The sequence below is a fragment of the Ictidomys tridecemlineatus genome, chromosome 7 (assembly GCF_052094955.1).
Source record: "Ictidomys tridecemlineatus isolate mIctTri1 chromosome 7, mIctTri1.hap1, whole genome shotgun sequence".
Lineage (NCBI taxonomy): Eukaryota > Metazoa > Chordata > Mammalia > Rodentia > Sciuridae > Ictidomys > Ictidomys tridecemlineatus.
The window spans coordinates 63,841,192-63,866,172 of record NC_135483.1 but is presented as its reverse complement, the minus strand read 5'-3'; the positions used below and the strand labels follow the sequence as shown (position 1 = coordinate 63,866,172).

At 36.9% G+C, this 24,981-nt stretch overlaps 1 protein-coding gene across 2 annotated transcripts in view; it reads right to left on the bottom strand.

The window, feature by feature from the left end:
- The window catches only part of Nkain3 (sodium/potassium transporting ATPase interacting 3), a 601,616-nt gene extending 577,047 nt beyond the window's left edge, over window positions 1-24,569 (bottom strand). The window contains exon 1 of one of the 2 annotated variants that reach the window (XM_021724914.3): window positions 23,380-24,569. In XM_021724914.3, coding sequence (XP_021580589.1) covers window positions 23,380-23,433 — 54 coding nt within the window. In that variant the 5' untranslated portion in view covers window positions 23,434-24,569. The remainder of the gene's footprint in view (window positions 1-23,379) is intronic. The other variant, XM_021724915.3, reaches the window with a different exon arrangement.
- Window positions 24,570-24,981: the final 412 nt, after the last annotated feature.

Genomic DNA, 24,981 nt, shown 5'->3' with positions numbered 1-24,981 from the left:
TTAAATCCTAAGTATATTTATAAGTAATTTTTAAAGTCTTTGTCTATTAATTCCAAAATCTTGGTCATCTCATGGACTATTTGTATCAACTATGTATCCTTTAAATTATAAATCACTTATTTGTTTGTTATGCTGTTTTTTAAAATATGTAATAATTGTTATACATTTTATTCCACACCCTTAGGCATTTTGTAGATTCCTGTAGAGTCTGGATTTTGCTGTTCTCCTTTAAAGGACATCAACATTGGTTCTAAGAGCCAGTTAAATTAGTGGCAAGATCTCTGGATCATCAGGCATGATTTTATGCTTTATGGGTCTGTTTTGTTTATTCTTTACTTTTAGTGTGTGATATCTGCTTTACAATGTAAAGAATTCCATCCTCACTATGACCTTTGGTGGTACCAGTTGCCTAAGGACTGCTTAGGTAGGACTCTTTGCCTTGCTCAGTTCCAAATTCAAGCTCCCAGGACTGCAGAATCCGTGTCTCTCCATTCACTGTCACTTCACAGCAGCCTTGATGAGTTAGGCTTAGGACTCTCTTTGAGCATTTGTCACCCAGCTCACAGCCATTTTTTTTTAATTTTTTTTTTTCAGACAGAACACTGACTCCTTGCTGTTCTCTGCGTTACTTCCTCTGTCATCTGCTCCACAGATTCCTGACCTGACCTCTGGTCCCTGACTTCTCACATCAGCAGAGGGCTGCTCTTTGGCTAGGCTCCAGGTTCCTGTTCCACACTGGGAAAGTGCTCCTGAGTGTCACCATTCTCCCTGGATCAGAGTCCCACACAGCCTGAAGAGCACTGCCTCATGCACTCCATCCCACTTTCCAACTGTTTCTTCCAGAGAGTAAATTCAATACGAGTTGTTATTTAATGCTTGCCAGAAGTAGGATTCTAGAGGTAATTAAAGGAGGATTTTAAAGATAAATAAAGTGAACTTTATTCAAGGGCATGTCCCAACTCCTTGTTAACTTGCCTTAATCCTTTTCATTGCAGAAAGAAAACTAATCCCCCCCCCTTTTTTTTTTTGGAATTCCTAACTAGAAAAATAGCTTTACATAAGTGAATTTCATCTCAACTCTAAGGATGACTCTATATCAGACAGTTTCAGAGAAGATGATGAATTTTGGTACCACACAAGCTATGTCATATAAAGGATAATGACTCATCTTTCTTTCTGATGAGAGATCTGTCACCATCATGGCCGACAGAAGGAGAGGTGGCAAAATTGGGCAGATCAGGGGGGTCAAAAGTGTGAGAGACTGTCATTAACAGTCATCAATAAAACCAGTCCACTTTCACCCCTATGCATCTCCACAAGTCTGCCAAGGTCTAAGTTTAACTTAGGAGAAAGCCAGATGCTCAAAAGTACAAGCCTCTTCTTGTTCAATTACAAATAAGTAATTACACGGATTCTGGAAAATACTCAAAGAAAATATTATCTTGCTTGCATAATTCTTTCTCTAATAACCTTTTTGACAGGTTTATTAAAATGAAGTTAAATACATTTGTTTTATAATAACAAAATTCTATTAATTTCAATGGCATTTATCCTTGACATGAAAGTAGTTAGATTGGGGGAAATCTTCAGTAAAAGGCATTTCATGCAACACTACTAAACTGAAATCCAGTGGCTAATAAAATTTGAAAATTATTAACAGTTATCTCAAGCTATATATGTCGAAAGAAAACACACAAGGTAAATATCTATTGGGTTGAATCTTATGTGGTAGAAGTATGGAATACTAGGAAAACTAAATTCAGAAAAGGAGAAAGAGCCTTTTATTTACTATTGAAAATAAAGTATAGAAATATTAGATTCTAAAAAATCCAACTAATTTTAATGTGATAACTGATGTAAAGAAAATTTGAACTATTCATACTGAAAAAAGCATTGATAATTGCTATTCTCATGAATGTAAGCATGATTGCTAATTATATGATTCCGGCCTTTTAAATTTAGCCTTTCTTAGCACTATATTGAATATTTCCTGTCTCTATCTTTAAATAAATAGATAAACTAATAACTTGGGAGTTTTTCCAACTATTTATTTTCTGTATTTTTTTTACTAGCTACACATGACATTACAATGATCTCATACATTTGAATCAATTGGGGTATAATTTCTCATTTTTCTGATTGTACAGATTGCAGAATCACACTGGTCATACAGTCACCTATCCAACTATTTTTTTAAGTAGTTTTAATAGACACACTGAATATGCAGATAAATTTGAAATTAGTATGAAGCATCACATGTATTTTATAGCACATCATCTCATTTTAATAACTGGTCAGGAGGAAAGAGTTTGGGGTCATTAGAAGTGCTATATTTGCTTTATTTCTAGGATGCTTTTCTCAAGTTCAGCAATGTTGCCTAGCAATGCAGTCACTTTTCTCCACTAAGAAAAGAAAAAAACTCCTCAATTGTTAATTAACAAATAAAAATCAGAATATGAAAGACCCATACAAGTAACATACCATGCTCAGGTCTAATTTTTTTCTATATTTGCAACTCTATTGGATATTTTTCCTTGGGTTTAACCTGAGAAAAAGACTCACTGAGTTTTGACACAATTAAGTTATAGCTTCAACAAATTTATTTTTCTAAACAATCATGAGCAACTCCAAGAAGGAAATGAACAGCAATCTTCAAATTCAGAAGTGTGAATATTTTTCAGTACATTACCTCCATTAAAATAATTAAAGGGTTCACATTTTGGTATTAATAGAATAATTTTCTGATATATATATATATATATTTTGTACTATGAGATATATCTATAGATATATATATAGATATCTATATCTATAGATATATATAGATATATCTCATAGTACAAAAATCACAATATGCCAAATGTTGTTATTTGGTAAATTATACTAAATAATCCTTTAAGTATAAATTATAAAATATTCTTCTGCTCCCTTAGCATATGTAATATTTGACTAGGTTTCACAATACTTAGATTTTCTCTATTACTTCTTCATTAAGACTGGTCTTTGAACTGAAAAAGAGGATTTGTGTGATTTAAAAACAGAAGTTATGGTTGGGGATACTGCTCCGTGGGAGAGTCCTTGCCTTGTGTGCACATGGCCCTGGGTTCAATCTCCAGCACAACAGAATGAAACAACACACACACACACACACACCACACACACCACACACCACACACACACACACACACACACACACACACACATATATATATATATACTGGAATAAGTTTATGGTTATGGGAGTAACAGACTTATATCATGGGGAAAAATGACAGAGTAAACCCAGAATTACATAATTCCTTCTTCCCACTTTGAAAAAAAATTAAGATGGAACATGAAATGACATTTATTTTAATCTTAAAAGGAGATTGAACTCCAGAAACGTATAAAGCAGCCAGAGACCCTCACCAGAGCCTCAGCTGCATTCAGCTCAGGCCTAACTGAATTTTATCTCCGTGCAGAATCCCTGTGTTATATCATGATGACTGCCCACAGGAAACACGGGTAGGGGGCAGTGCCCAACCTCACTAATGATTACCAAGGGTACAGGTAACAACAGGCACAAGCACAAGTGAGGACACCTGTACTGTCTCTCACAACTTCCAGCAGGATCTTTGGTTGTTGCTGGTTTCTTAATGGAAGGCTATTTGGTTTCAGAATAATAGATTAGTGTGAACTATATGTACAGTGTTAAGTTATCTTATGGGGAAAAAAAAGAGTTTAAGGCATCTATGTTTTATATTTTATTTCTCAATCAGAAAAACAGTCGTTTGACAAACTTCCATTCTCTAGCCACACATTTCCATAACTTTGGTTTTATTTAGAATAAGTAATCCATAGAGAAAAAGAATACCTTATGAGAAACACTCATAGACATGAACTTCTTACATTACCTTGCTGTAAGGAAACTTACCTGGAACATCTACTGCAAGTCCAGCAGAGGTCAGCATGTGGCCTAGGCTGTTCTTAAGAAGAGTGGGAGGGATTTACAGACCATTGTTGACCCTTTCACTTCTACATCCTGGGCTAGTGAGCTGGTACCACAGATCTCAGAACCAGTCAGACATCAGTGCAGTCACACTACAATGGAATAAAAACCTCATTTATGCAAATATCTCAAAGGGAAAGATATGGGACCTCGTTGGAAACATTTACATCTCTCTTCAGCAAACTGCAAGAATACATGAGCAAATGGATGATTTCCTAAAAGCCTGTTTTACCTGACCAGTGTTGGATTTGTTGGCATTAATGCAATGGTATGACAAAAATTTGTCAAAGACATTCATCTTAACATCCAGAAGAAAATACAGACAGTCCCTTAATAATGTACACAGAAAAGCAGCAAGTGTCCACACTGTGACAGAAGTTTGCTATCATTTCATGAATTAATTGATGGTAAGAGCAAAATATGTTTACCAATTAGACCACTGAATATCTCAAAGTAAAAAACTCAGTATGTGGCCTAGGGCCTTTTTAAAGCATTTTCTCTTCTTATATTAAGGGACACAAATTTGAAAAGGAATCCGTTATTTTTTATTATATATCTGAAGCAAAATAATTAGAATTCAAGAGGTTTTCAGCTGGTTGGAACAATTGGCTAAAATCAACAAAAGAGTATTATTAGATATAATAAAGAGATACTACATTTAGATTTGAATCTAATAATGTTTTAAGCATAGAATGAGACTATCAATGGACCTGTGAAGGCTAAAGATTTTACTGTATGATCCTTTAACAAAAAGAGCTTAGAAATCCCTGGTACAGAATGATGAAAACTAAGGATATAAATGGTTTTATGTGAAGAAGATTTGCGATTTGAGCTGGTAATGAGCTGATATATATATGCTAGAATCTTAGATAACATTCAGAGAAATGATCACAGTTACTACCATAAAGGCCACACTGCATGGGTGGGCCACTGGGGGACGGCTGGTCAAGTTCTGATTGTACAACATACCAGCGACAAAGGCAGCCTGGACCTAGCAAAGTAACCAGGATGGGTAAGATAGTAAAAGAGTTGTAGGAGCAACATCACAGAAGCTGATAAGTCTCCATGCCCCTGGAGGGCGGATTGGCAGAATTTTTGAGATTACGCTAAATATAAGTTAGTCTTTTTCTGAATGTTTTTCAATCCAATGAGGGTTAACATTGTTATATGTCTCTGTTACTCAAGGAAGTGATGACTGTTGTATCTCTAGTCTTCTATCTGAGAAGCTAGATAGAGCCTCCCTATTTCTGAGTGAGATACTATTTATTATTTTAGATGAGAATCCCTCATTGTGCAGGAATTCTTGTTTATTGGTGGGAATTAGCACCATTTCCCTTTAAAACCCAAGTGCCAGAGCACCTAGTCCTCCTCACCATCCCCATCCATCCCTGTGAAAACCAAAACATCCCTACACAGATCCAAATGCCTTAGGTGAATAGAAAGTTACAACCGTGCCCTGTGTTAAGACCCAAACCGAGATGATTTGTTATTGTAATTTCAAAGGAATATTATTGAATGAACTATATCTAGGATCCACCTTCACTCCAAAATCCTATGCCTTCATTCCCTCAAATGTTGCTTTAGCAACAAACATTTACCGAGCACCTCATCCATCTGAGGCACTCTGAGTCTACTGTTTCACTGGTTGGAGGGAACACTCCTTTCTATAGTTACCAGTGACTTCCTCTCTAGGAGCCACATGCCCCCATGAACTGCTCAGCTGAGCCAAGCAAGGAGAGCAGCACCTTACCCTACCATCCTGCCTCTAGCCACAGTGGCCAGCAAACTCCCTCAGACTCACAGCAGATCTTTGTAACTTAGCCTAATTGTTGGTGGAAAATAAGTCTGAAGAACAACACTCTTTCAGCATTATAGGATGTCCTCTGAAGAATCACAAAAGCTGAAGTCAATTCTGTCCTCTTTGATGAAGCGGATTTGTGGTAGATGATTTCTAAAAACACAAGTGAAAAACAAATGGAAAAAAAGAAAAAGATACTAAATCCTTTCCAGTGCTATTTTACCAAAGGGATCCTCAGTATCCTGAAAGAATTAAAACAGCTAACATTGGCAAGTGTACTCCTGATGCCCTTTAGTGCATGGAAAATACACCATTAAGAAACACTACATTATTGGCTTCAATACGGTATAATGGAAATTCTCAGCTCTTCCTACTTTGCAAATCTTTATTTATTTATTTTATAAATCTCAGCTCATATGGATACCCTGATACTTTATCCCAGACAAGAAAACCAAGCTATTCTCAATTCTTAATTGATTGCCTCAGTCAGTCTCAGGTAAACATTTTTTTCTAAAATTCCCAATTTCTGGGCCTGCCACAAATCTGGAGCTTAAAGACAATAGTAAGAACAGACAAGTTAAAGAGCACATTGTAAGCTAAAAAAAAAAAAAAAATCTCATTTGTGGTCCTATCTCTCTGTCATGAGCCATTTTGTTGAAAGTTTCGGTCCCAGTAAATCTGGCATGCACTGCATTCCAACCTTGGCAGAGACTGTAAAGAGAGTACACTTACGTGTGCAATTTGAGATTCCGCTCTCCATATGGTTTCCAACTAAAAGTAAAGTGTGCTGTAAAGACTTTGAATATTTTTAAAAGAGAATACTCCATGTTTCAAATTCTATGTAAATGTGGGAAGCATGTGTTTCCATCAGTGACGTCTAAAAATATTAATTGTGTTTTAAACATCAATTTTTAATCTTTTCACAAATTCCCAAAATAATAGAAATATCATATTATATCTCAGGACATCCAAATGTCATTGTAAACACCATTTAGTATTATAATATCTATATTATAATATGTTCTCAAAGATAAATTTGAGTTATGAAATAGTGGAGGAAAAATGTAGGAAGATCTCCATCTGAGTTCAAGTAAAATGAATAAGTAGATTTATTTTGTTTTTCATGGAGCAAACTACAAACAAATTACTAGTTTTATTTTATTTAAGTACATGGAAAGTTTTAGATGACTGGTGGACTTATTTTGACCCAAGTTATTTTTTAATGACTTCCCAAGAAACCATGAATCTGATGAGAATGTTTAATTATTCATTACATACATGCTGAGGTTTTCCATCCAAAGGCAGTGTCAGTAACATTAGTGAGCATTATCAAATGACACACAAGTTAAAGTTGCTGACCTGATGTAATTTACAATTGAGTATAATTGACAATACATGATCATACCAGAAAAAAAAATACCTTAAGCTAAATTTCATAGTAGCCTTATAAGTGACAACATTTTCATAAATGTGATGATAAAATCTGCATATTTGGACATGAAAGATAAATGTTCCCAAGTTTATCCCCACAGCCCTATAAATTTTGCTAGGCAACCTGTCTTAGCTAGAACCAAATATCACCTGCAGAAAGGAACACAGTCAAAGATAATTAGGATTGTACGCTCGGCTCAGAGCTGAATGAAAGAAAAATGGTCTTCTCCACAGATACATCATCTAACCTTTCTCAAAAGCAATTTTCTACAGAATCAGAATACAAGAAACTGAAGAACAAAAAGGAATTTCACAAATAGGCAATTTTCAGTTAACCAAAAAGCTATGCTGCAAAGAAGTTTTGGAAAGTTTGTTATTTGGCATTCTTTGGGGTTAAAAATGGTCTTTCAAATCCCACACAAGCCTAAGCAAGCCACAGGACTCTTAATAGAGAGTACATTAAAATATTAGGCAAGTACAAGCCCTCATTATCCACCATGCATAGGAGTTTTATTAAACAAAGTTCTTCTGGTTTCCAGAATTACAGTGGATACATCTTCTTCACATAATGTTCAACCCCATGACAACAATAGGGACCTTTGACCTCTGGGGCAGCAATGACAGATGTCACATCAGGGAAGGCATTTCAGAGAGCAGGAGAAAGGGTCACATTTTAGTGAACTGAAAAGCCCCATGTGCCAAAAATCCAATAATTATGCTCCAAAAGGTTAAGCTATTTCATAGTGCCTATCTAAGAGAGACCATCTCTCAAGCCAGTTTCCCCAGATCAGACATTCCCAGATCTCTGACAGCCTGTATACCAGGACCTCCTAACTAGCACCATATAACAATAGCCTTTGTGACACAAGAGAGAGAACATTCAAGGCATAGAGTTGAAATCATAGCTCTGCTTAACTCTCAGCCATGTGACCTAGGACAAAAGTAGATACTAAACATCTCTACATCTCCTTTCTCTAAAAATAATTATAACATTGGCCATGCATAGGGTAGTTGTATAAAATACAATGAATTATATCAGGTACCTTCCATATTAAATAGATAATTCTATGAGGTTGAATTATTGTTATGTTCCCCAACATATCAATAATTATATTAGTAGTTATGTCAATTTCAGATCATTTAAGGTCTTCAGAGAAATGTGCCGAACAGCTGTTGTTCTAAGAGAACTCAGGCTCTGGCCATGCTGCGTGGTGTCCAGTCCAGAGTAGGAATTGCGCTGGACTTCACAACACATCTTTTTCAGATTAAAGTGTTTATAAAATTTGATCATGTCTGCCATTTCGCAGAAGAGAATAATTATAGTCTTGTCAGGGCTTTAGTATGAGAAAAAAGCAAATGGAGTGATTTTAAAAAGGCATGCATTTATTCTCAATTCCCAGGTGATAATTATAAATAATGGTTGGGGAAGCAGTCAGTTAATTGTTGATCAGTTCTCTACCTAAATGAACATCAAACTGTTTTTCTGTAATGGCAGCTTCTACACATCTGTTTCATCCATGGTGTCCACCCTAAGGTGTGAGTGGAAATATCACATGGCTCTTCTCTCAGCCACAGGGGTGGGAAAGGCCAGATCATAAAGTACTGCTCCAGGTGTGGCCTCCAAAGAGAGAGATTCATGGTGTGACACAGCAAGGCAGGCCGCTGTCACAGGAGAGGCACATGCACCATGCATCTTACTAGACAACTGGACAGATCAAGCTATAGCTGGCATAGTCAGGGTGAGGATGCAAAATGTAAACTTCTGTCTCTGTGTCCTTCTCAACAAGAAGGGACTGATTCAGAAATCACAAGAGGCAGGTATAGCTACCTATGATGCCAGGTTAGCTTCAGTTACGTCTTATACCTACATGACCAGTCCAATACCACAGGGTAGAATCACTAGTTAACAGTTGCCGGACCACTGAGAAAACTTGGAACCAAGTGCATCAAGGTGTGACAATAAATCACTTTTGTAAGAAGCAGCAGGAAGAATGGATAATGATAATTTTTTTGAGATGGTATCCAAGGTTGTCTATTAAACCATCTCAAAATTATGATTATCCATTCTTCCTGTTTCTAAGAAAAATATTTAAGAATATGATGCAAGGTCCTAACAGAAACTAATCAAAAAACTAAGAATAATATACCTACTACCTTGTCTCTGTCAATAATGGCTGAGTCATTAGGAGAAGTGAGCATACACAAAGTGAAACTATGAGTCTGAGCATGAAGAAGATAGGAACAAAAACAAAAGGGAGAAAGGAATATTTTCTGTCAACTTTCTGAGACAACTTCTTGTGATACAGATAATCTACTATTCATCTAATCTGAATTCCTTCATTTTTCCTTCTGAACTACAAGTGTTTCTAAATTAGTTTTTCTCTTTCAGTTTGACAATATATTTTGCAAAATACTTCACTATAAGGAAGATGAGATTATCACATTTTTTTGTTTAATTATATCTGATCAATGTTAAGAAGAACGAATCGCTGCATGGCATTCCTATATTTTTCATTCCTATATTTACTGATTAAGAAAAGGTTACATTATTGATTCACCTTTCCTCTATAGTTTATTACTATTCAGATCTTTAAATCCAAGACTTTCTTGTAATTTTAATCTGCACACATTGTACTTTATATATAAATATGTAATGTAATCCTGTCCAAAATATTATTTCCCTTATGCTTGGATGGAATAGAAGACAGTGAGTCCAACTATCAGGGATTTCTATAAATGTTCAATGATTTTAATCCTTGGGGTTCACAGATCAAGCTTATTAAATTTGCTTTAGCTTAGTGAGCTATCTTTTCATTCACACTTTTTTTTGGGGGGGGGACAGTAGGGATTGAACCCAGGGGTGCTTAACCACAGAGCCACATCCCAGGACATTTTTATTTATTTATTTTTTAAATTTTGAGACAGGGTCTCACTAAGTTTCTAGGGCCTCACTAAGTCATTGAGGCTGGTTTTGAACTTGTGATCCCCCTGACTCAAGCCCCTGAGTTGCTGGAATCATAGGTATATGCCACCAGTCCCAGGTCACTCACATTTAATTCATCTGGATAAACTATTTCTAATGTCATCAGCCTATTCTGTTTCTATTACATACCAATTTGGGTTAAATCATATCACACAAAAAAATGTTTTTCTTAGTGTTAGCCTGTCATGCAATTGTGATTTCTTGCACCCAACCACCCATAAGGGCAGCTTCCAAGTATGTACTTGAGTCCCTCAGAGAAAATCATGGCTCCCCAGCAGCTAACCATCCATCGGCATAAAAAGTAGTTAGCATCAAAAAGTAGTCAGACTGGAAATATTACATGGCTCTTCTCTTAGCTACAGGGGTGGGAAAGTTCAGATCATAAAGTACTGCTCCAGGTGTGGCCTCTGAAGAGAGAGATTCATGGTGTGACACAGCAGGCAGACAGCTGTCACAGGAGGAGAGAGGCCCATGCACCATGCATCTCACTAGACAACTGGACAGATCAAGCTATAGCTGGCATCATCAGGATGAGGATGCAGCATGTAAACTTCTGTCTCTGTGTCCTTCTCAACAGAAAGGGACAGATGCAGAAAGCACAAGAGGCAGGTGTAGCTACCTATGATGCCAAGTTAGCTTCAGTTACTTCAGTCAGCTTCAGCATAAGTCTGATGCCTATAGTATAATGTTTCTCCATTGTTTTTTCCTTAATTCAAAGTCATGGAAAGCACATAGGCACAGCAGGTGAGACCTGATCTAAACCCAAATTTCAATTTACTGTTTAATTAAATATAATCAAAGGGCTAAAGAAATATATTTCTATTTTTCAAAAAGGATTTTGTCTACCATTCTCCTAGAAGCATTTAAATGGCGGAATAAGAATCAACATTGGAATCCAGTTTTATGTGCTAACTAAAAATATAAGATATAAAGTGTATATGTCTGAAAATATATCTAAATATAATAATCTCTTTATCTTGTGTGGTTTTCCAAAATATGAAAACCATTATTATTTCCTAAACATAATGGGATAAAAAAGCATTGTATACTAAACTTCATGCACATTTTTTTGAATTCCAAACCTGTTTGTCATCAATAAGGAAAAATATACTAAAAAAATCAATATTCTGTACTTTGTTTTGTCCTGAAAGAAAAATTGAGCTCCTTAATCATAATATTGCTTATATCTTTAAAAAAAAAAAGCCCCTAAAACCTCTGCTGACTAATAAATGTATCATTGGTAATGAAGGAGTTAAAGAGTATGCATGAAGACACTTTTCATCTAGACAAACAAATACATGAATAATAGATGACCAAGGTTCTTCCCTAAGACCTAGGGCCTGCAAAATGTTACAAAACATGTCTCCTACTTGTGAAATGCTTCAACAGAGTCCACATGTAAGATGAACATATCCCTGAGGACATCTCCATCTGTTTATTTCCAACCACAGCTCTCTGTGAGATGAAAAGACTTTTCAAGACCCTTAACAGTTTAGTGGCTTCATCTAAGGCTTCCCTCTAATTGGTCCTGCATTTGAGACACTCAATCCACTGTGTGGGTGCAATATACAGATCTTTGGCAATCATACACTCCAAGGCAAAACAACAGCATCCCATCAGACAGTAAAAAGAATTAGTGCCTGGACCTCTTACACAGAGAGAGAAGATGTGTGAGTATAGGGCCTAATAGTATTAGCAGATTATATTTGGACAGTGAGAAAGCATTCTCAGAAGTGGTCCATGTGCTAAAGAAAACAGAGCATTCAAAAAATGCAGAATTCTTGATCTACAAAACAACTGAATTTCATTCATTTCAAGATGAATTGGGCTACTTCCTGTGGGACCCTACAAATAGATACCTAGCAGGAGAAAAGCTACCTTTTACCAACAGAAATGGTTAAGCAACAATAATAACAACAACAACAACAAATCCCGATTCCAAGAGCTCCAAGAGTCACCTGGATGACACTGAAAATCACATTTTGTGTACAAGTGTGTGTGTGTGTATGTGTGTGTGTGTGTGTGTGTGTGTGTGTGTGTATTCCTGCTGATATAACTACTTTTTGCACAATTTTGGCCAAAACCAAGAAAAACAACCTTTTTAAAAATGCAGTCATAAGATCTCACACACAAAATTTTGATGTCCACATTTCTATATTTCTCGTGCTTTAAACCATACCATAATACGATTTCAACACACTGCTTAATTGTCCCTATTTTGGTATTTTCATCTGTAAATGGGAATATATTCACATATATCTTGTGAAGATGTTATGAAAATAAAACAAGAGAATTTCAAGTGCATCAGGATTTGTCCTACACTGTAGCAATGATTGCTTTTTACAATTTAGAACATAAATATTTTGAGCTAAATACTGGTTAGCATGCTCCCAAATAAATCACATTGTTACACCCTCTTTGAGATCATAGGATCATATATGCAGTGTTTCAATGTGGGAACAATGGAAAACTGCAGCTCAATCCAGCCTAGAAGGACCAGCCATTGGTGTAAAAAGGATATTTGAAAGTTTTTGCCATTGATTACTTGGCATCCTTTTGGAAAGAAGCAATTAGGGCCAATACTACAGACAGATGACTGGTTATTGGAGTGAGTCCTTCCTTGCTCATGGAAGCCAATTGACACATATTAGGCAGAAATGAATCTCCCACAGTGTGAGACTCTAGATTCTCATCAGGCAGTTAAAATTGAAAGCTGTGAACTACTATCAATGCTGGACCATTTAGTGCACAAATCAGTTAGCAACTGCAATGTTCATGAACACTTCAGGAAAATCCTTAAGTGACTATACAAAAAGACTTAATATTGAAATTTTTTAAAAATAAAAACTTTCTTATGTTTAAGTTGTATAGATGTACTCAATAAACAAAGTCAGTTAGGTTATAAAATGTACTTTTTATTTAGAAATTAATTAATGGATTAATAAGTCACATGCATAATTATTAAGGGATTGTAAACCTCTTCCTACTTGTACAAAAAAGAAAATTGGCCTTTTTCTGATGAAAGTCCCTGCCTGGTGGCATGCTAGTAAATGTTTAAATGTGCTCTCATGGAGCTGGAAGGGGGACTGACTTGTGACCCTTGGGTATTTTCATAATATAAGTATTTCCTTCATAGTAAAATTTTAGCTACCAATATGATGTAACTGGATGCAAGATTGGGATGACATGCTCATTAAGTGGCAGAATTTCTACCATAATAGATACTGTAATTGTATATAGCCTCCAGAGCACACATAGCAGTATAATGCAGTAAAACAATTAGAAAGCATTACTTTTGAATATGTAGTAACTTTGTTTCCAAAATAATTTGATAATCCATTTATATAATCAATTTTTAATAAATCTGTGTTTAACAACTGTCTCAATAAAACTCCTGAAAACCTAACCGTAAATTCTCCCCAGCTGGTACAAGCTAGATCCAGCCCATAATTGCCTCCATCTGCTTTTCACAATCCAGGTTAAAAAGCAAATATATAGAAGACAGAATAGAAATTGGAGCAAAGTTATCATTTTCAGAGAGATTTGAGAATCAACAGAAGAGTCTCCAATAGTCAAGGGTCACACACAGTCCTGCCTTGAAAGATAGTTCTAGATTGTTTCTTGATAAGGCCTGACATCTAAGATATGTTACCTTTACTTTCCACAACCTATATTTTGAAGGATGTCCTGCTTATATTTTAAGCAAGAATTTGATAATTTTCACTAATGAAAGTTTTATATTCCCCATTATCTTAATTAAGATCATTTGCAGTTAGTTAGAGATACAGGAAATGCAACTTGAGTGTAGAGTCTTATTCTTTGTACCTTAATTAACCAAATTAACCAATCAACCTCTTCTATAGCTTCTGGCTTCCACATGCAAGTTATTATTCTATTGCATATTAATCAATACTAACATATAACTATGTCTCTCATTACTGGAATAAGAGAAACTATATTGCTTATATAATAAGCAATATAGTCGCACTTATATCACTCATGTTCAATTGAGAGAACCTGCTGCTATAAACCTGTTCCAGTACCTCTAGTTAATAAATGAACTGAACATCTGCATGGACCATTCTGAATGCAAGGACCTGTGGAGAGAGTGGAAGGAAGGTATACGATTTTTAATTCCACTCAATGATTCAGGTATACAATTAGTCAGGAAAATCGTTCTAATGAATGATCCTCTAAGCAGAAAAAAAAAAGAAAAGGAAAAAATCAATTTTAAGTACTAAAATTATTAGCTCTGACACACCTGTCCCTTGCTTCCTTCAAAAAATGGGTTATCTAATTCTTGCAATTGGACCTCTTCTCAGTACCCCAAACCCTGTTGCCCACCAGTCTTCACCCTCATATCCCTCTGCCAACGGATAAACAGCTCTCCTTCAAATCAGTGAACTGGGGACTCTTTCACTAGCATCAAAGAGAACAGCAATTTACTAGCTCAAGGGTTTCACCTTCCCTATTTTATGTAAATATTTCCATCCACATTTTTTAAAGATTTTTTACTTTGCTCATCTTAAAACTCTACCTAAACCTAGACAAGAATGTTTTATCACAAGGTATTCAGAGCCTATCTCTCACTTTTAGTATCACTGCAAAACATATGAAATTAAAAATGTAAAATTGATAGTTTATGTATTGTGTCAGATGCATGTACTTCTATTTAACTGACATTTTTAATACTAATATTGATAAAGTATTATATTCAAGTGCAAAGTGGCATTGAGTTGTCAATGCATGAAGATTCACACACATTAACACCAGCTAGTGTTAATGGAGATCAAAAATGTGAATTTTTGATGCAACCTAAGAAAGAAGTTACACTTAATTGTATCAAGTATTTGCCAAATAGTATCCTTACAATTACATGCAATCATCTTCAAAATTAGGTTTGAAAAGTTCTCTCTTTTATTCAAAATTAATATTAAAGTTATTTTAAAGTACAATATAGAAAGTACTATAAGAAAAACAAAATAAGTAATTGGTTAAAGAATCATCATGGTTTCCTTTTTAAACTTCTCATTGATTTCTAAATACTACCAGAAACATTAACTAGCCTTACTTTGCTTCTCTAAGCAAGATGTATTTCATCTGGTAAAAACAAATGATCAATAGCAAAAATAAACTTATACAGATTTGTTTTTCCTTTTCATTTGTCTAAACTTCTGCAAATAAGCCGAGCAAAGTTTATATCAATATGCATTTTTGTCTCTAATGATAATATCTTAAGTAAAATCAACTCCAAATTTTTGATGTTTAGTTATTTAAAATTCCTTCCTTATATAATCTGGATAATTATTCAAATCTTCAAGAGATCTGATATATTGCTGCATTACAGATAAAATTTGCAAGGGAAAGTTTAAAAAAAAGACAAACAGCTCAAGTTTTAATAGTAAATGCTACTGAAGTTCTGAGTATAGAAAACAATTTATTTCTCAAAATCCTATAATAAAGTTTATCCTCTTAGAAGAAAAGAAAAAAAATGGGCACATCAAAAATCCATGTGACCAGAATAAAAAATGATTTGATCAAAATTGGGGACATTATTCTAAAAAATCAATAGTACTTTATGACAAATAAAATTCATAGGTATATATAAATATTTCCATTTTGGTGAACTGTGTTCAATTCTAATTTCTCAATTTTGTAACCTTGAAATTCATTTCAGAAAAGCTGAGCTCCAATGTGTTCGAGGACACAAGAGTATGAACACAGGTGATTTATGGAATCCTGAGATGTGTCTCTATGGAACTGAGGATATAGATTTAAAGAAGTGGAAAAGAATTCCATATTGGTGGGATATTTAGGGAAAATGGTAGTTTAAATAAAGACATTATTTTTTTTAAAGGAGTGACCTGATGAAAATACCATTTAAGAAAGATTAATTAGGCAAACTTGTTGAGGTTAAATTCAATAGGTCTAAGAGGGCAGGGCAGAAAACTAAAGAAAGGTTTTAGGAAAGGAGGAATCATAAATCCAGTTTCAACCTGTGAAGAATCTAAAATTTTATTCAATAAAATGAAAAGATAAATAAGTGGCTGAAGCTTAAGAGAGAAAAGATCTGAGTGTATAAATTCAACAGTGTATGTCAGAGAGCATTAAGCTATGAAACCTTCAGAAATTGCTTATATATACCCAGTAGAAAGACATATTCAAATTAATATCGGTCAAGGCCATAAACACAAGAACTTTGGTTTGATATCTATTGCACCGCACAGTGAGTATGGTTAATTGAAATGTACTATGTATTTCAAAATTGCTGAGAGTAAATTTCAAATGTCTCACACTCACAAAAAAACAAGATAGGTAATGAATATGCTAATTAGCTCATTTTAATTATTCCATATTGCATAAATGTGTCAAAACATCACATTATAGCCCATAAACAAATATAATTATTATTTGTCAATTATAACAATGATAATAATAATACAATTAGGACCTTATAAAGTAAAAACTGGAACATTTTAAACTTCAGAAATAGGGTCTAGAATTGTTTTAGTGTATCCTAGAGAAGAAATTTTCAATACATTTACTTCAAATAAGCCTAGAAATCATGCAGTATGATGCTCAAGTCACCTTTTGTAAAGGCAGAGTGATCTGAGCTATGGAAATAGAGGCAATGTCCAAAGATGGCCGTAAGTGGGTAACTAGTCCATTTCCTCCTGGGGATTCATCTGGACATCGTTTGCAGTCTAGATGGTGAACTTGACCTGGCCTACATTTAGAAAGAACATGGAGCCTGGTGCAAATACACCTGATACCACATGTCTTAGTGACTGGCCTATTCAGGAAGGGAAACATGCCCCACCCTTCCAACAATTCTCAAGGATCCCCAAGGATGACTGTTTTCATAGACATTATGGTTCCATCATAGAGATAACAAAGACATAAATTGTAAAGAGCTACAAAGATCCAGAGGTTCAGCTCAGCTAAGCTTAGGTCTGAGTCATCCTAGGAGACCAGCTCCCTCACCATTTACCTTCAGAAACTTCAGTATGTCCTCAACAGCCTTAAGAAGGATCAGAAGTCTTTTTAAGTTCTTCTGAACTATACAACTCTTTATTTGAATGTACCCCCAGAATCATGCAAGGAGCTTTCAAATAATTTAAGATTCCCAAGACTCTCTCCAAAATATTTCTGCTCAGTGGAACTTGATGTAGCTTAAGTCACTAGTTCTCAGAAGTCCCTCAGGTGACTCTGATATGGCCAATCCCATGAATCCCATGAGGGAATCAATCACTAGATAAAAGTTCTCAAGCCTGGCCTACCCCACCACGTCGTCTTAAACAACAGAAACATCTGCCTCATAGTTCTGAAGGCTAGAAGCCCAACATCAATTGGTCAGTAGGATCATGCTTCCTCTGAATCTTGTAAAGGAACCCTTCCTTACCCCTTTCTGTCTACTGGTGCTTTTCCACAATCTGTGGCATCCCTTGGTGTGTCGGACACCACTCCTGTCCCAGTCATCAAATGCTATCCTTTGTATCTTCACTTTCCCTCTGAATTTGCCTTTGTGTCCTCATGTCCCTTTCTCAGGGCCACCAGTCATACCTGATCAGGACTTACCTTAACAATTTTATTTTAACTTTACCTTTATAATAAACCCCATTTCTAAATAAGATCAGACTCTGAGGTGCAGGTAGTTAGGACATTGCATATCCCTTGGAAGAAACAATTCATCATCCCACAAGGCTCTCAGTCCTTTGCAGTCAGAGTATGCTCTTAGTCATATAACAGCAAAACACTCTGATAACTGAAAGATCCATGTTAATTACAACTAATCCATGTTAACTGTATTAATGACAATGCTAATTTAAAATTACTATTTAGTAGTTTTCTAAAGGTTTAATAAAATTATTAATTAATTCTCATGAAATAAAATATCTCTGTTGCTCCATACCTCTTGAAATATGATGGAAATCGTTTTTCTTATTGACTTTAGCATTATGAACCTGCCTTAACTGGGATGGAATACAAAATATAAGTATTCATCTATACAGCTATTATATATATATATATATATATATATATATATATATATATATATGTATAAACAATAATCTTAACCTCAAAAAGAAAAAGAATTAAAAATTTATCATCATTTTTTGGCATACATCTTTATTACTATTGAATCCAGCTCTATTTTTTAACTTTTATCTTGAAATACTAGCTTTATTTTTTAAAGCAAGTTGGCTATTTCTTTTGTTATCTTTTGCTGGCTCCTAATTCTCTACTTCATCCTATATTGAGTTCTGACTTCACTACTATTCTCATTTATCTCTACACTCTTTCCCAAGGTGATCTCACCCAGGGCTTTAAATACCAATTTTCTTCATGAGTCCCAATTTCAGGTGTTCGGTACAATCTTGTTCCAAGCTCATATACCTGGCCATCAGTCAGAATCTTAAAGTGTCCAAAATAGAGCCCTTCTGTCTCCAAACACGTCTGTTTCTCTCTCTCTCTCTCTCTCTCTCTCTCTCTCTCTCTCTCTCTCTCTCTCTCTCTCTCACACACACACACACACACACACACACACACACTCACACACACACACACACACACACACACACAAAAACACACACTTTTTGTAGAAGCACAATTCATTCTGCTATTCAAGAACTGTTGGTCTACCCCTCAGCATTGGCTAATGCAGGATGACTTTAACACCAGTCACATCATAAAGAAATTCTCATTATTAGTTCTGATTTTAATTTCCCTAACCTTTTCTAAGTTTCATAGGATGAACTAGAGTACTGAAATAAAGAGAATGGAAACTTGATGATTAAGAATTATATTGCACAGGAGAAGAAAAAGAACTATTAAAATTGAAACCAGGTTAAAACAAAAGTATAATTATATCGACATAATAAAAGAAATGTGTTTTTTTATTGGCTGCCCAATACCTATGACAGGTGAGCCGTGTATTTCACATGACTTAATTAAAAACTTGTTATCACAGCTACACCACCATCATTCAGAAGCCTCCAACACATTTCCTCTTAGCTTTAGAAGTGGCTTTGCTCAAAGATAGTTTGAATACAGTAGAGAAAGAAAGTAAATGAAACTTTTATCTTGAAACAAAAGTTTCATTTTTTTCCCTGTGAGAAAAAAAACGTTAATGTTCTCTAATTTGAAAGGATGTTCTCTAAAGTAAAGATATACATCCCATGCATATGGTAACATCTGATCATTTTTATGCATCTTTTAGGGTTTATGTGATATGTCAAGAAAGAGACTGGAAATTTGTTGCACTGATTATTAGTTCTAATAGTAAATATGACTCTCTGCTTAAAGTGATAAAAAGTGAATAAATCTCTCCTGGTAGCAACATCCAAAGACAAAGTTGTGTTGAACATGGCTTAGAATCTGATCTCTCTGATTGGGAACATATCCAAACATGTTCAACACTTCTCTGAGGCAGCTGGGAGAAGATAGCTTTGAAATGACATGTGAAGTTCATGTTAAAAACTTGCAATTGAGACTCATTTCAATGTGGTGACCAAAATAACTTCCTAAAGCATATGTTCAGGTATTCTTCTTAAGTCTAAACTACACCTATCTGATGATAGAATACATATTGTTTAAAAAAACACAAAAATATCTTTACATACAATATATTTAAAAGTTCTTGGATGACTTGCTGGATCTGTGAAAACTGCAATGAATCACTTTTTTAGGAAAGATTCCCTCCATGGTTTTCTATTGTCATGTATTTATTCTTTTCACTTTCTCTTTTATTTTATCCAGTAAAATCAGGAACATGAATACAAAATGTGGGGCAAATACATACAGTTGCTTAGGGATAGAAGCACAGAGAAAATGTAATCATGAAAAATGGACAGAGCAATGCAAGGAAGAAAGTAGAAGATAGATTTTTGTAAATCAAAACTCTTCTACATATACAAGACTAAAAAATAGTAAGTTCTCTCTGATTTGATTTTCCTGATTTTTTCCACTACGAAGGGTACATAGTTCAGATGAAATAGGAATAAAATAATTTTTAAAATCTTTCTTTCTTTTAACTTTTAAGAGGTACTTATGTGCCATCTGTTTATTGATCTTGCAGTCAATTCTTAGTCACCAGCATGGAGATTCTGTTCAGCAAATGGGATTGCTGAATGCCATCCCTCTCAACACCCACACTTGTTTACTGCTTCATAACCTCCATGTTCCAACAGTTGGTGGAACAGAGAAAAACACACGAAAGGAAAAAAAGAAAAACAGCTTGCTTCAGTGGAAAGAGTACCAGATCTGGGAAGCACAGACCTCTATCCTGCAATATACTGGAGGAGGCTTATATGGGCTCAGAGAGTAGGTTTGTAAAATATTTAGGAATTTTTTGAGCCAGCTGTTAAACCCAAGCATTATTAACAAACAATACACATTTAAATATAAACAATTCCTTTAAAAACAGGTACTAAATATTTAAAATCAACCTCTTCCTATTTATTTTACCACATTCAATTTATTTATGCTTTTGAGGTTATTGGTTCCTATTTCATCTGTATGCTGAAAAGGCTAGCTTAAAAGTATACTTGAAATTGACCAATGTGGAAGTATTTACATCAAAGAAGTTGGAACATGCTACAGATCAGGATGTGACAGGTCCATTGATTGTCTAGACTTAAGAAAGTGATGAAGAAATATTTTTTTCAGAATACAATTTAAACCTCAAAGTGTCAAGTGTATCCAAACACTGCATTGTCAACAACACAAAAGAAATTGAAGTAATTTTCCAGTATTTGGAAACTATTATCCAATTCAGAAAAATATCTGTTCATGTCATTCATGAAATTCCAATATATCTTCCTTGTTTTACTTTCCCTTCTTCTTAAAACAAATGCAAATATTAACCAGCATTCATATCATCACTACAGAACCAAGAGTTTATCAAATTTAATAAAAGGATTCTGCCAGATGTAATGGGTCAGGCAGAATTTACATAAGAGTATTACATATTTTATTAGTAGTATGCTTATAAATGGAGGCCTACATATTCTCTATATACATATTACCATATATGACATAATAATGTGAAATAAACACTCATGTTTTGTTTTATTTAAGACACAGCTGTTAAATAATTGTTATCACCACACTGTATCTACCATCCCAAAACTATCAATGTTGAAAAAAAATTATTTAACTCTATGAATATCAACTTCCTCATCTGCAAATCTGTGAGATGGGTACCTTTCTCAGAGAACAAATTTAGGAGGCAAAAGAAATATTTATGCCAAAATTATGTATAGATTGCCAATAATAAGTAATATCATAAGTTCAGCAAATATATTTCTGTTCCTAATATAAACACTAATAATTAGCAATTTGCAAAAATGAATAATGTCATATTCCCTACCATCAAGTTGCTTACAATCTAGTGATAAGAGGTAACAATTTAATAACTTGAGATAATTGAAAAGGAGATAAAATGTGTCCAAGAAAAAAAGCAAATGGCTGAGGCAAAGTGGTTTCACCTGGTGTAAGAAGGAAGACTCCAAAGAGAAATGGAATTTTCAGATAAGTTTTGAGAATGAATTGCATTGTATCAGGGAAAAAGGGGTACATGGGAAATGGAGGCATTTTGAACTGATGGATGATACCTCAAACTGTTATCATAAATATTACAGTGCCAATTAAGAAAATCATAATTGTATTGATGAATCTGCTGCATAAATAACCATATGTAATTTCCACATAAAATAGAAATTATGCCATTATGGATTATAAAATTCAGTGTGTTTATCTACAATCTTATAGAATCAAGTGTTGACTAAATATTCAGCTTTCCAACTCACAAGTCATATCATTTTCTAAAAACCAAAGTACAAATTGTCCCTTGGCCATTTTCCTTAGTGAAAAAAAAAAGCATACATGTTTGAGTGAATTTTAAAATTATTTTTTTAAAAATATTCTATAAAATATGTTCTGCATAAGTTTTGGCAGGACAGAAAGGATTGTCCAAAGACTTAAGACCCAACGGGTTGCAAACCAATGAATATATAAATAATGCATGCATTATGTAAACAATAAGTACATCTAAAATGAGGTTTTTATGGAACACTGAAGCAAACAGAAAGTGAAAACATGTTAAAATTTTCAGGGAACAAGACTAACTACTAAACAGAATTATTTCATCTTTCAGTTAATGAGTTTTGCAAGAGTTGACATTACTCAGTAAAGTTCATTGAAAGCTTTTTCCGGCTGCTTGTCAAAATATGCTAGTTACACCTTTGTGGTTTGTGACAAATACAAAGCTTAGAAGAAAGAGTGGAGGTGCACCTACAGGATCTGTGATAAGTGCAGTGAAAGGGAGATGTCTATTAATCGCTCACACACCAAAGTCTGACACAAAAGGTACACGGCCTTGACCTCGAGTGATCATGGAAGAGACGGCAGGGTCAGTCTAGTTTCCAAAGGGATTAAGAATACTTGCTCCAAATCAAACTGTCTTTTTCTCGGCACTCTGTTTTCCAACTCCCCATTCCACGCACTTCCTCCGCAAGGCACTGGGCCAAAATAAAAAGCCAGTTTAGTCTGTTCTCTCCACGATGACAGCTGTCAGTCTTTCGCTAATCTAAAGCGGAATTGAAAGGGCAGGGCTGGAACTACTCTGTTTGAAAGCACATAGCTAGATTTGCTGAAGGTTAGACCACCTCGCTCTTAACTAAGAGAATTGAGGCTGCTGCTGTCTCCTCTGAACCTGTGTATTCCCAACGCACCTCCTAATTAAGCAAAGTTCCTGGAAATCATCCCAAGAAGAGCCCACAAGCCCCTGTGTAACTTCAGCGGGAATGCGGAGGGTGCAAAAGCCAGGTGTCCGAACAAGGGGCGGGGAAAACGCTCACTCCTGGAGCGCCCGGCAGCAGCCCCTGGACCGCGTGGCGACGCCCGGCAGGGGCGCAGTGAACCCTAGCGCTTGGGACCCGAAGTGAGACCGCGCCCTCCCGTGGGCAGGGAAGACCCTGTGAGAGCCCGAGCCTGGAGGGCAGCGTGAGCCCAGAGAAGAGGCAAGGAGGGTTGGGCAAGCAGGGGCGCCCGGTTCGCCGTCCCGCCACTTGTCCCGAACTGTGGATCCGCGGAGAGAGCCCCGAATGACCGGTTTCCGAGCAGCGGCCACTCGCGGGCAGAGACCAGTACCAGGGCGGGGGCGCGCGGGACACTCACCAGCTGCAGAGCGCAAAGGCAAATGAGCGAGCATCGCCCGGTGCAGCAGCCCATGGTGCCTGCGGCTTCCGAGCTGCACCGGCGGCGAGAGATCCACGTACTCCGGCGCCGCGGCTTCCTGACTCCAGAGCAGCGCCCCTTCTAGCGCTCGCTTGGCCCGGCCCAGGCACGCCGGCCCCGCGGCCACCGCTCGCCGCTCCCGGGCTCAGGGCTCGCGCCTGTCTTTGTTAGTTTCCTGGCGGGGCGGGCCGAGGTCAGTGAGGCGCGCACGACCCGCGCGTCTGGCGGGGGTCCCTGCCTCCCACTGTGTAGGTCTGCTTCTTGGGTAGGGGGAGCTGGCTAAGCGGGCGGGGCGGGGGGCGGAAGGAGGCTACAGATGGTGAGTGGGTGAATGTCTCTTTAGGGGAGGGGAGTATGTAGGAGGTGGGCGTCTGGAAAGTGCAGTGGGCTGTCTGGGTCGGAGTGTGTGTGTGTGTGTGTGTGTGTGTGTGTGTGTGTGTGTGTTGTGTGTGTGTGTGTGCGCGCGCGAGTGTGTTGGGAGGGGATGAATGAAAGGGAGTGCCACTGGAGAGGATCAGCCTGTCTTGTTAGGAGTCTTTGGGGAAGGAGAAAGAGGGACAGAGAGAAAGAAAGAGAATGAATATGAATGAGCGTGAATTAGGGCGGCGGGCAGTGATGGAGCCCCTCCGGGACCAGTATAATTGGGGATACGCCGGCTGGGCTTTCTCGGCTTTCTCGCTGGGGGCTGGGAAAGTGGTCGGAGGCGTTTGCAAAAGAGGGGAAAAGGTTCAGTTGATCTGCCCTGGAGATGGAGAGAATTGGGATGATTTGGTGTCCAGGGAGGAAGGATCCAGAGGCGAGAAACCAAGGATGGGTAAGGGCCACAGAACCCAAGGCGGAGGTCCCGAACCTGCCCTGTTGTGAGTGCAGATGGCTGGAGGGGGATAGGAGGCGCAGTCCGCTCCTCTGGGCACGGAGCGCGCAGCTCCGGGTCCCCAAGCTGAGGTCGCTTTTGTCCGCAGCAGTCGGTTGCTGGAGGGCGCCCCTGCTGGAGTCTGCAAAGGAAAGTTGGACGGAGTTGGTTTGCAAGAAGCGCTGCGGAGAGGAGATGCGTCTGTAGGAGCACAGGGACAAACCGCGATGCTGGGGGAAATGGCTTAGGGTTCTCAACCCAAAGAGTCTTTGAAATCCTCATCCAGAAGTAAGAAGAAAGAAGTCGAGAAGAAGAGGATGTGTAGCTCTTTATAGGAACGGAGAATGTTTCCAGAATAAAGATAAATATGATTTCTTCCTAGAGAGAAATAGAGAAGGACTTAGAATTAAGACCTAACTCTTGATACTTAAGATCCTGGACAAACTCTCTATGAATCCCAGGAAAGCTCTCTGGTTCTCCTCCACCAAAAGAACAGAGCAGAGTTGTCCTGTGGAGAATTAAATTTCATCAGGGCTCAGAGTCATATTTCATGTTTGCATTCTCAGTACCTAGTGGAACTGCCAAGAGCAGCCTTAACAGAGAACAAGCCTCCTGGCCAAGCCTCTTCTTTGGCATAGAAACACTCTTTCTAATTCCCTGCTGACCTCCTGGGTTCTCCATGGTAGGCT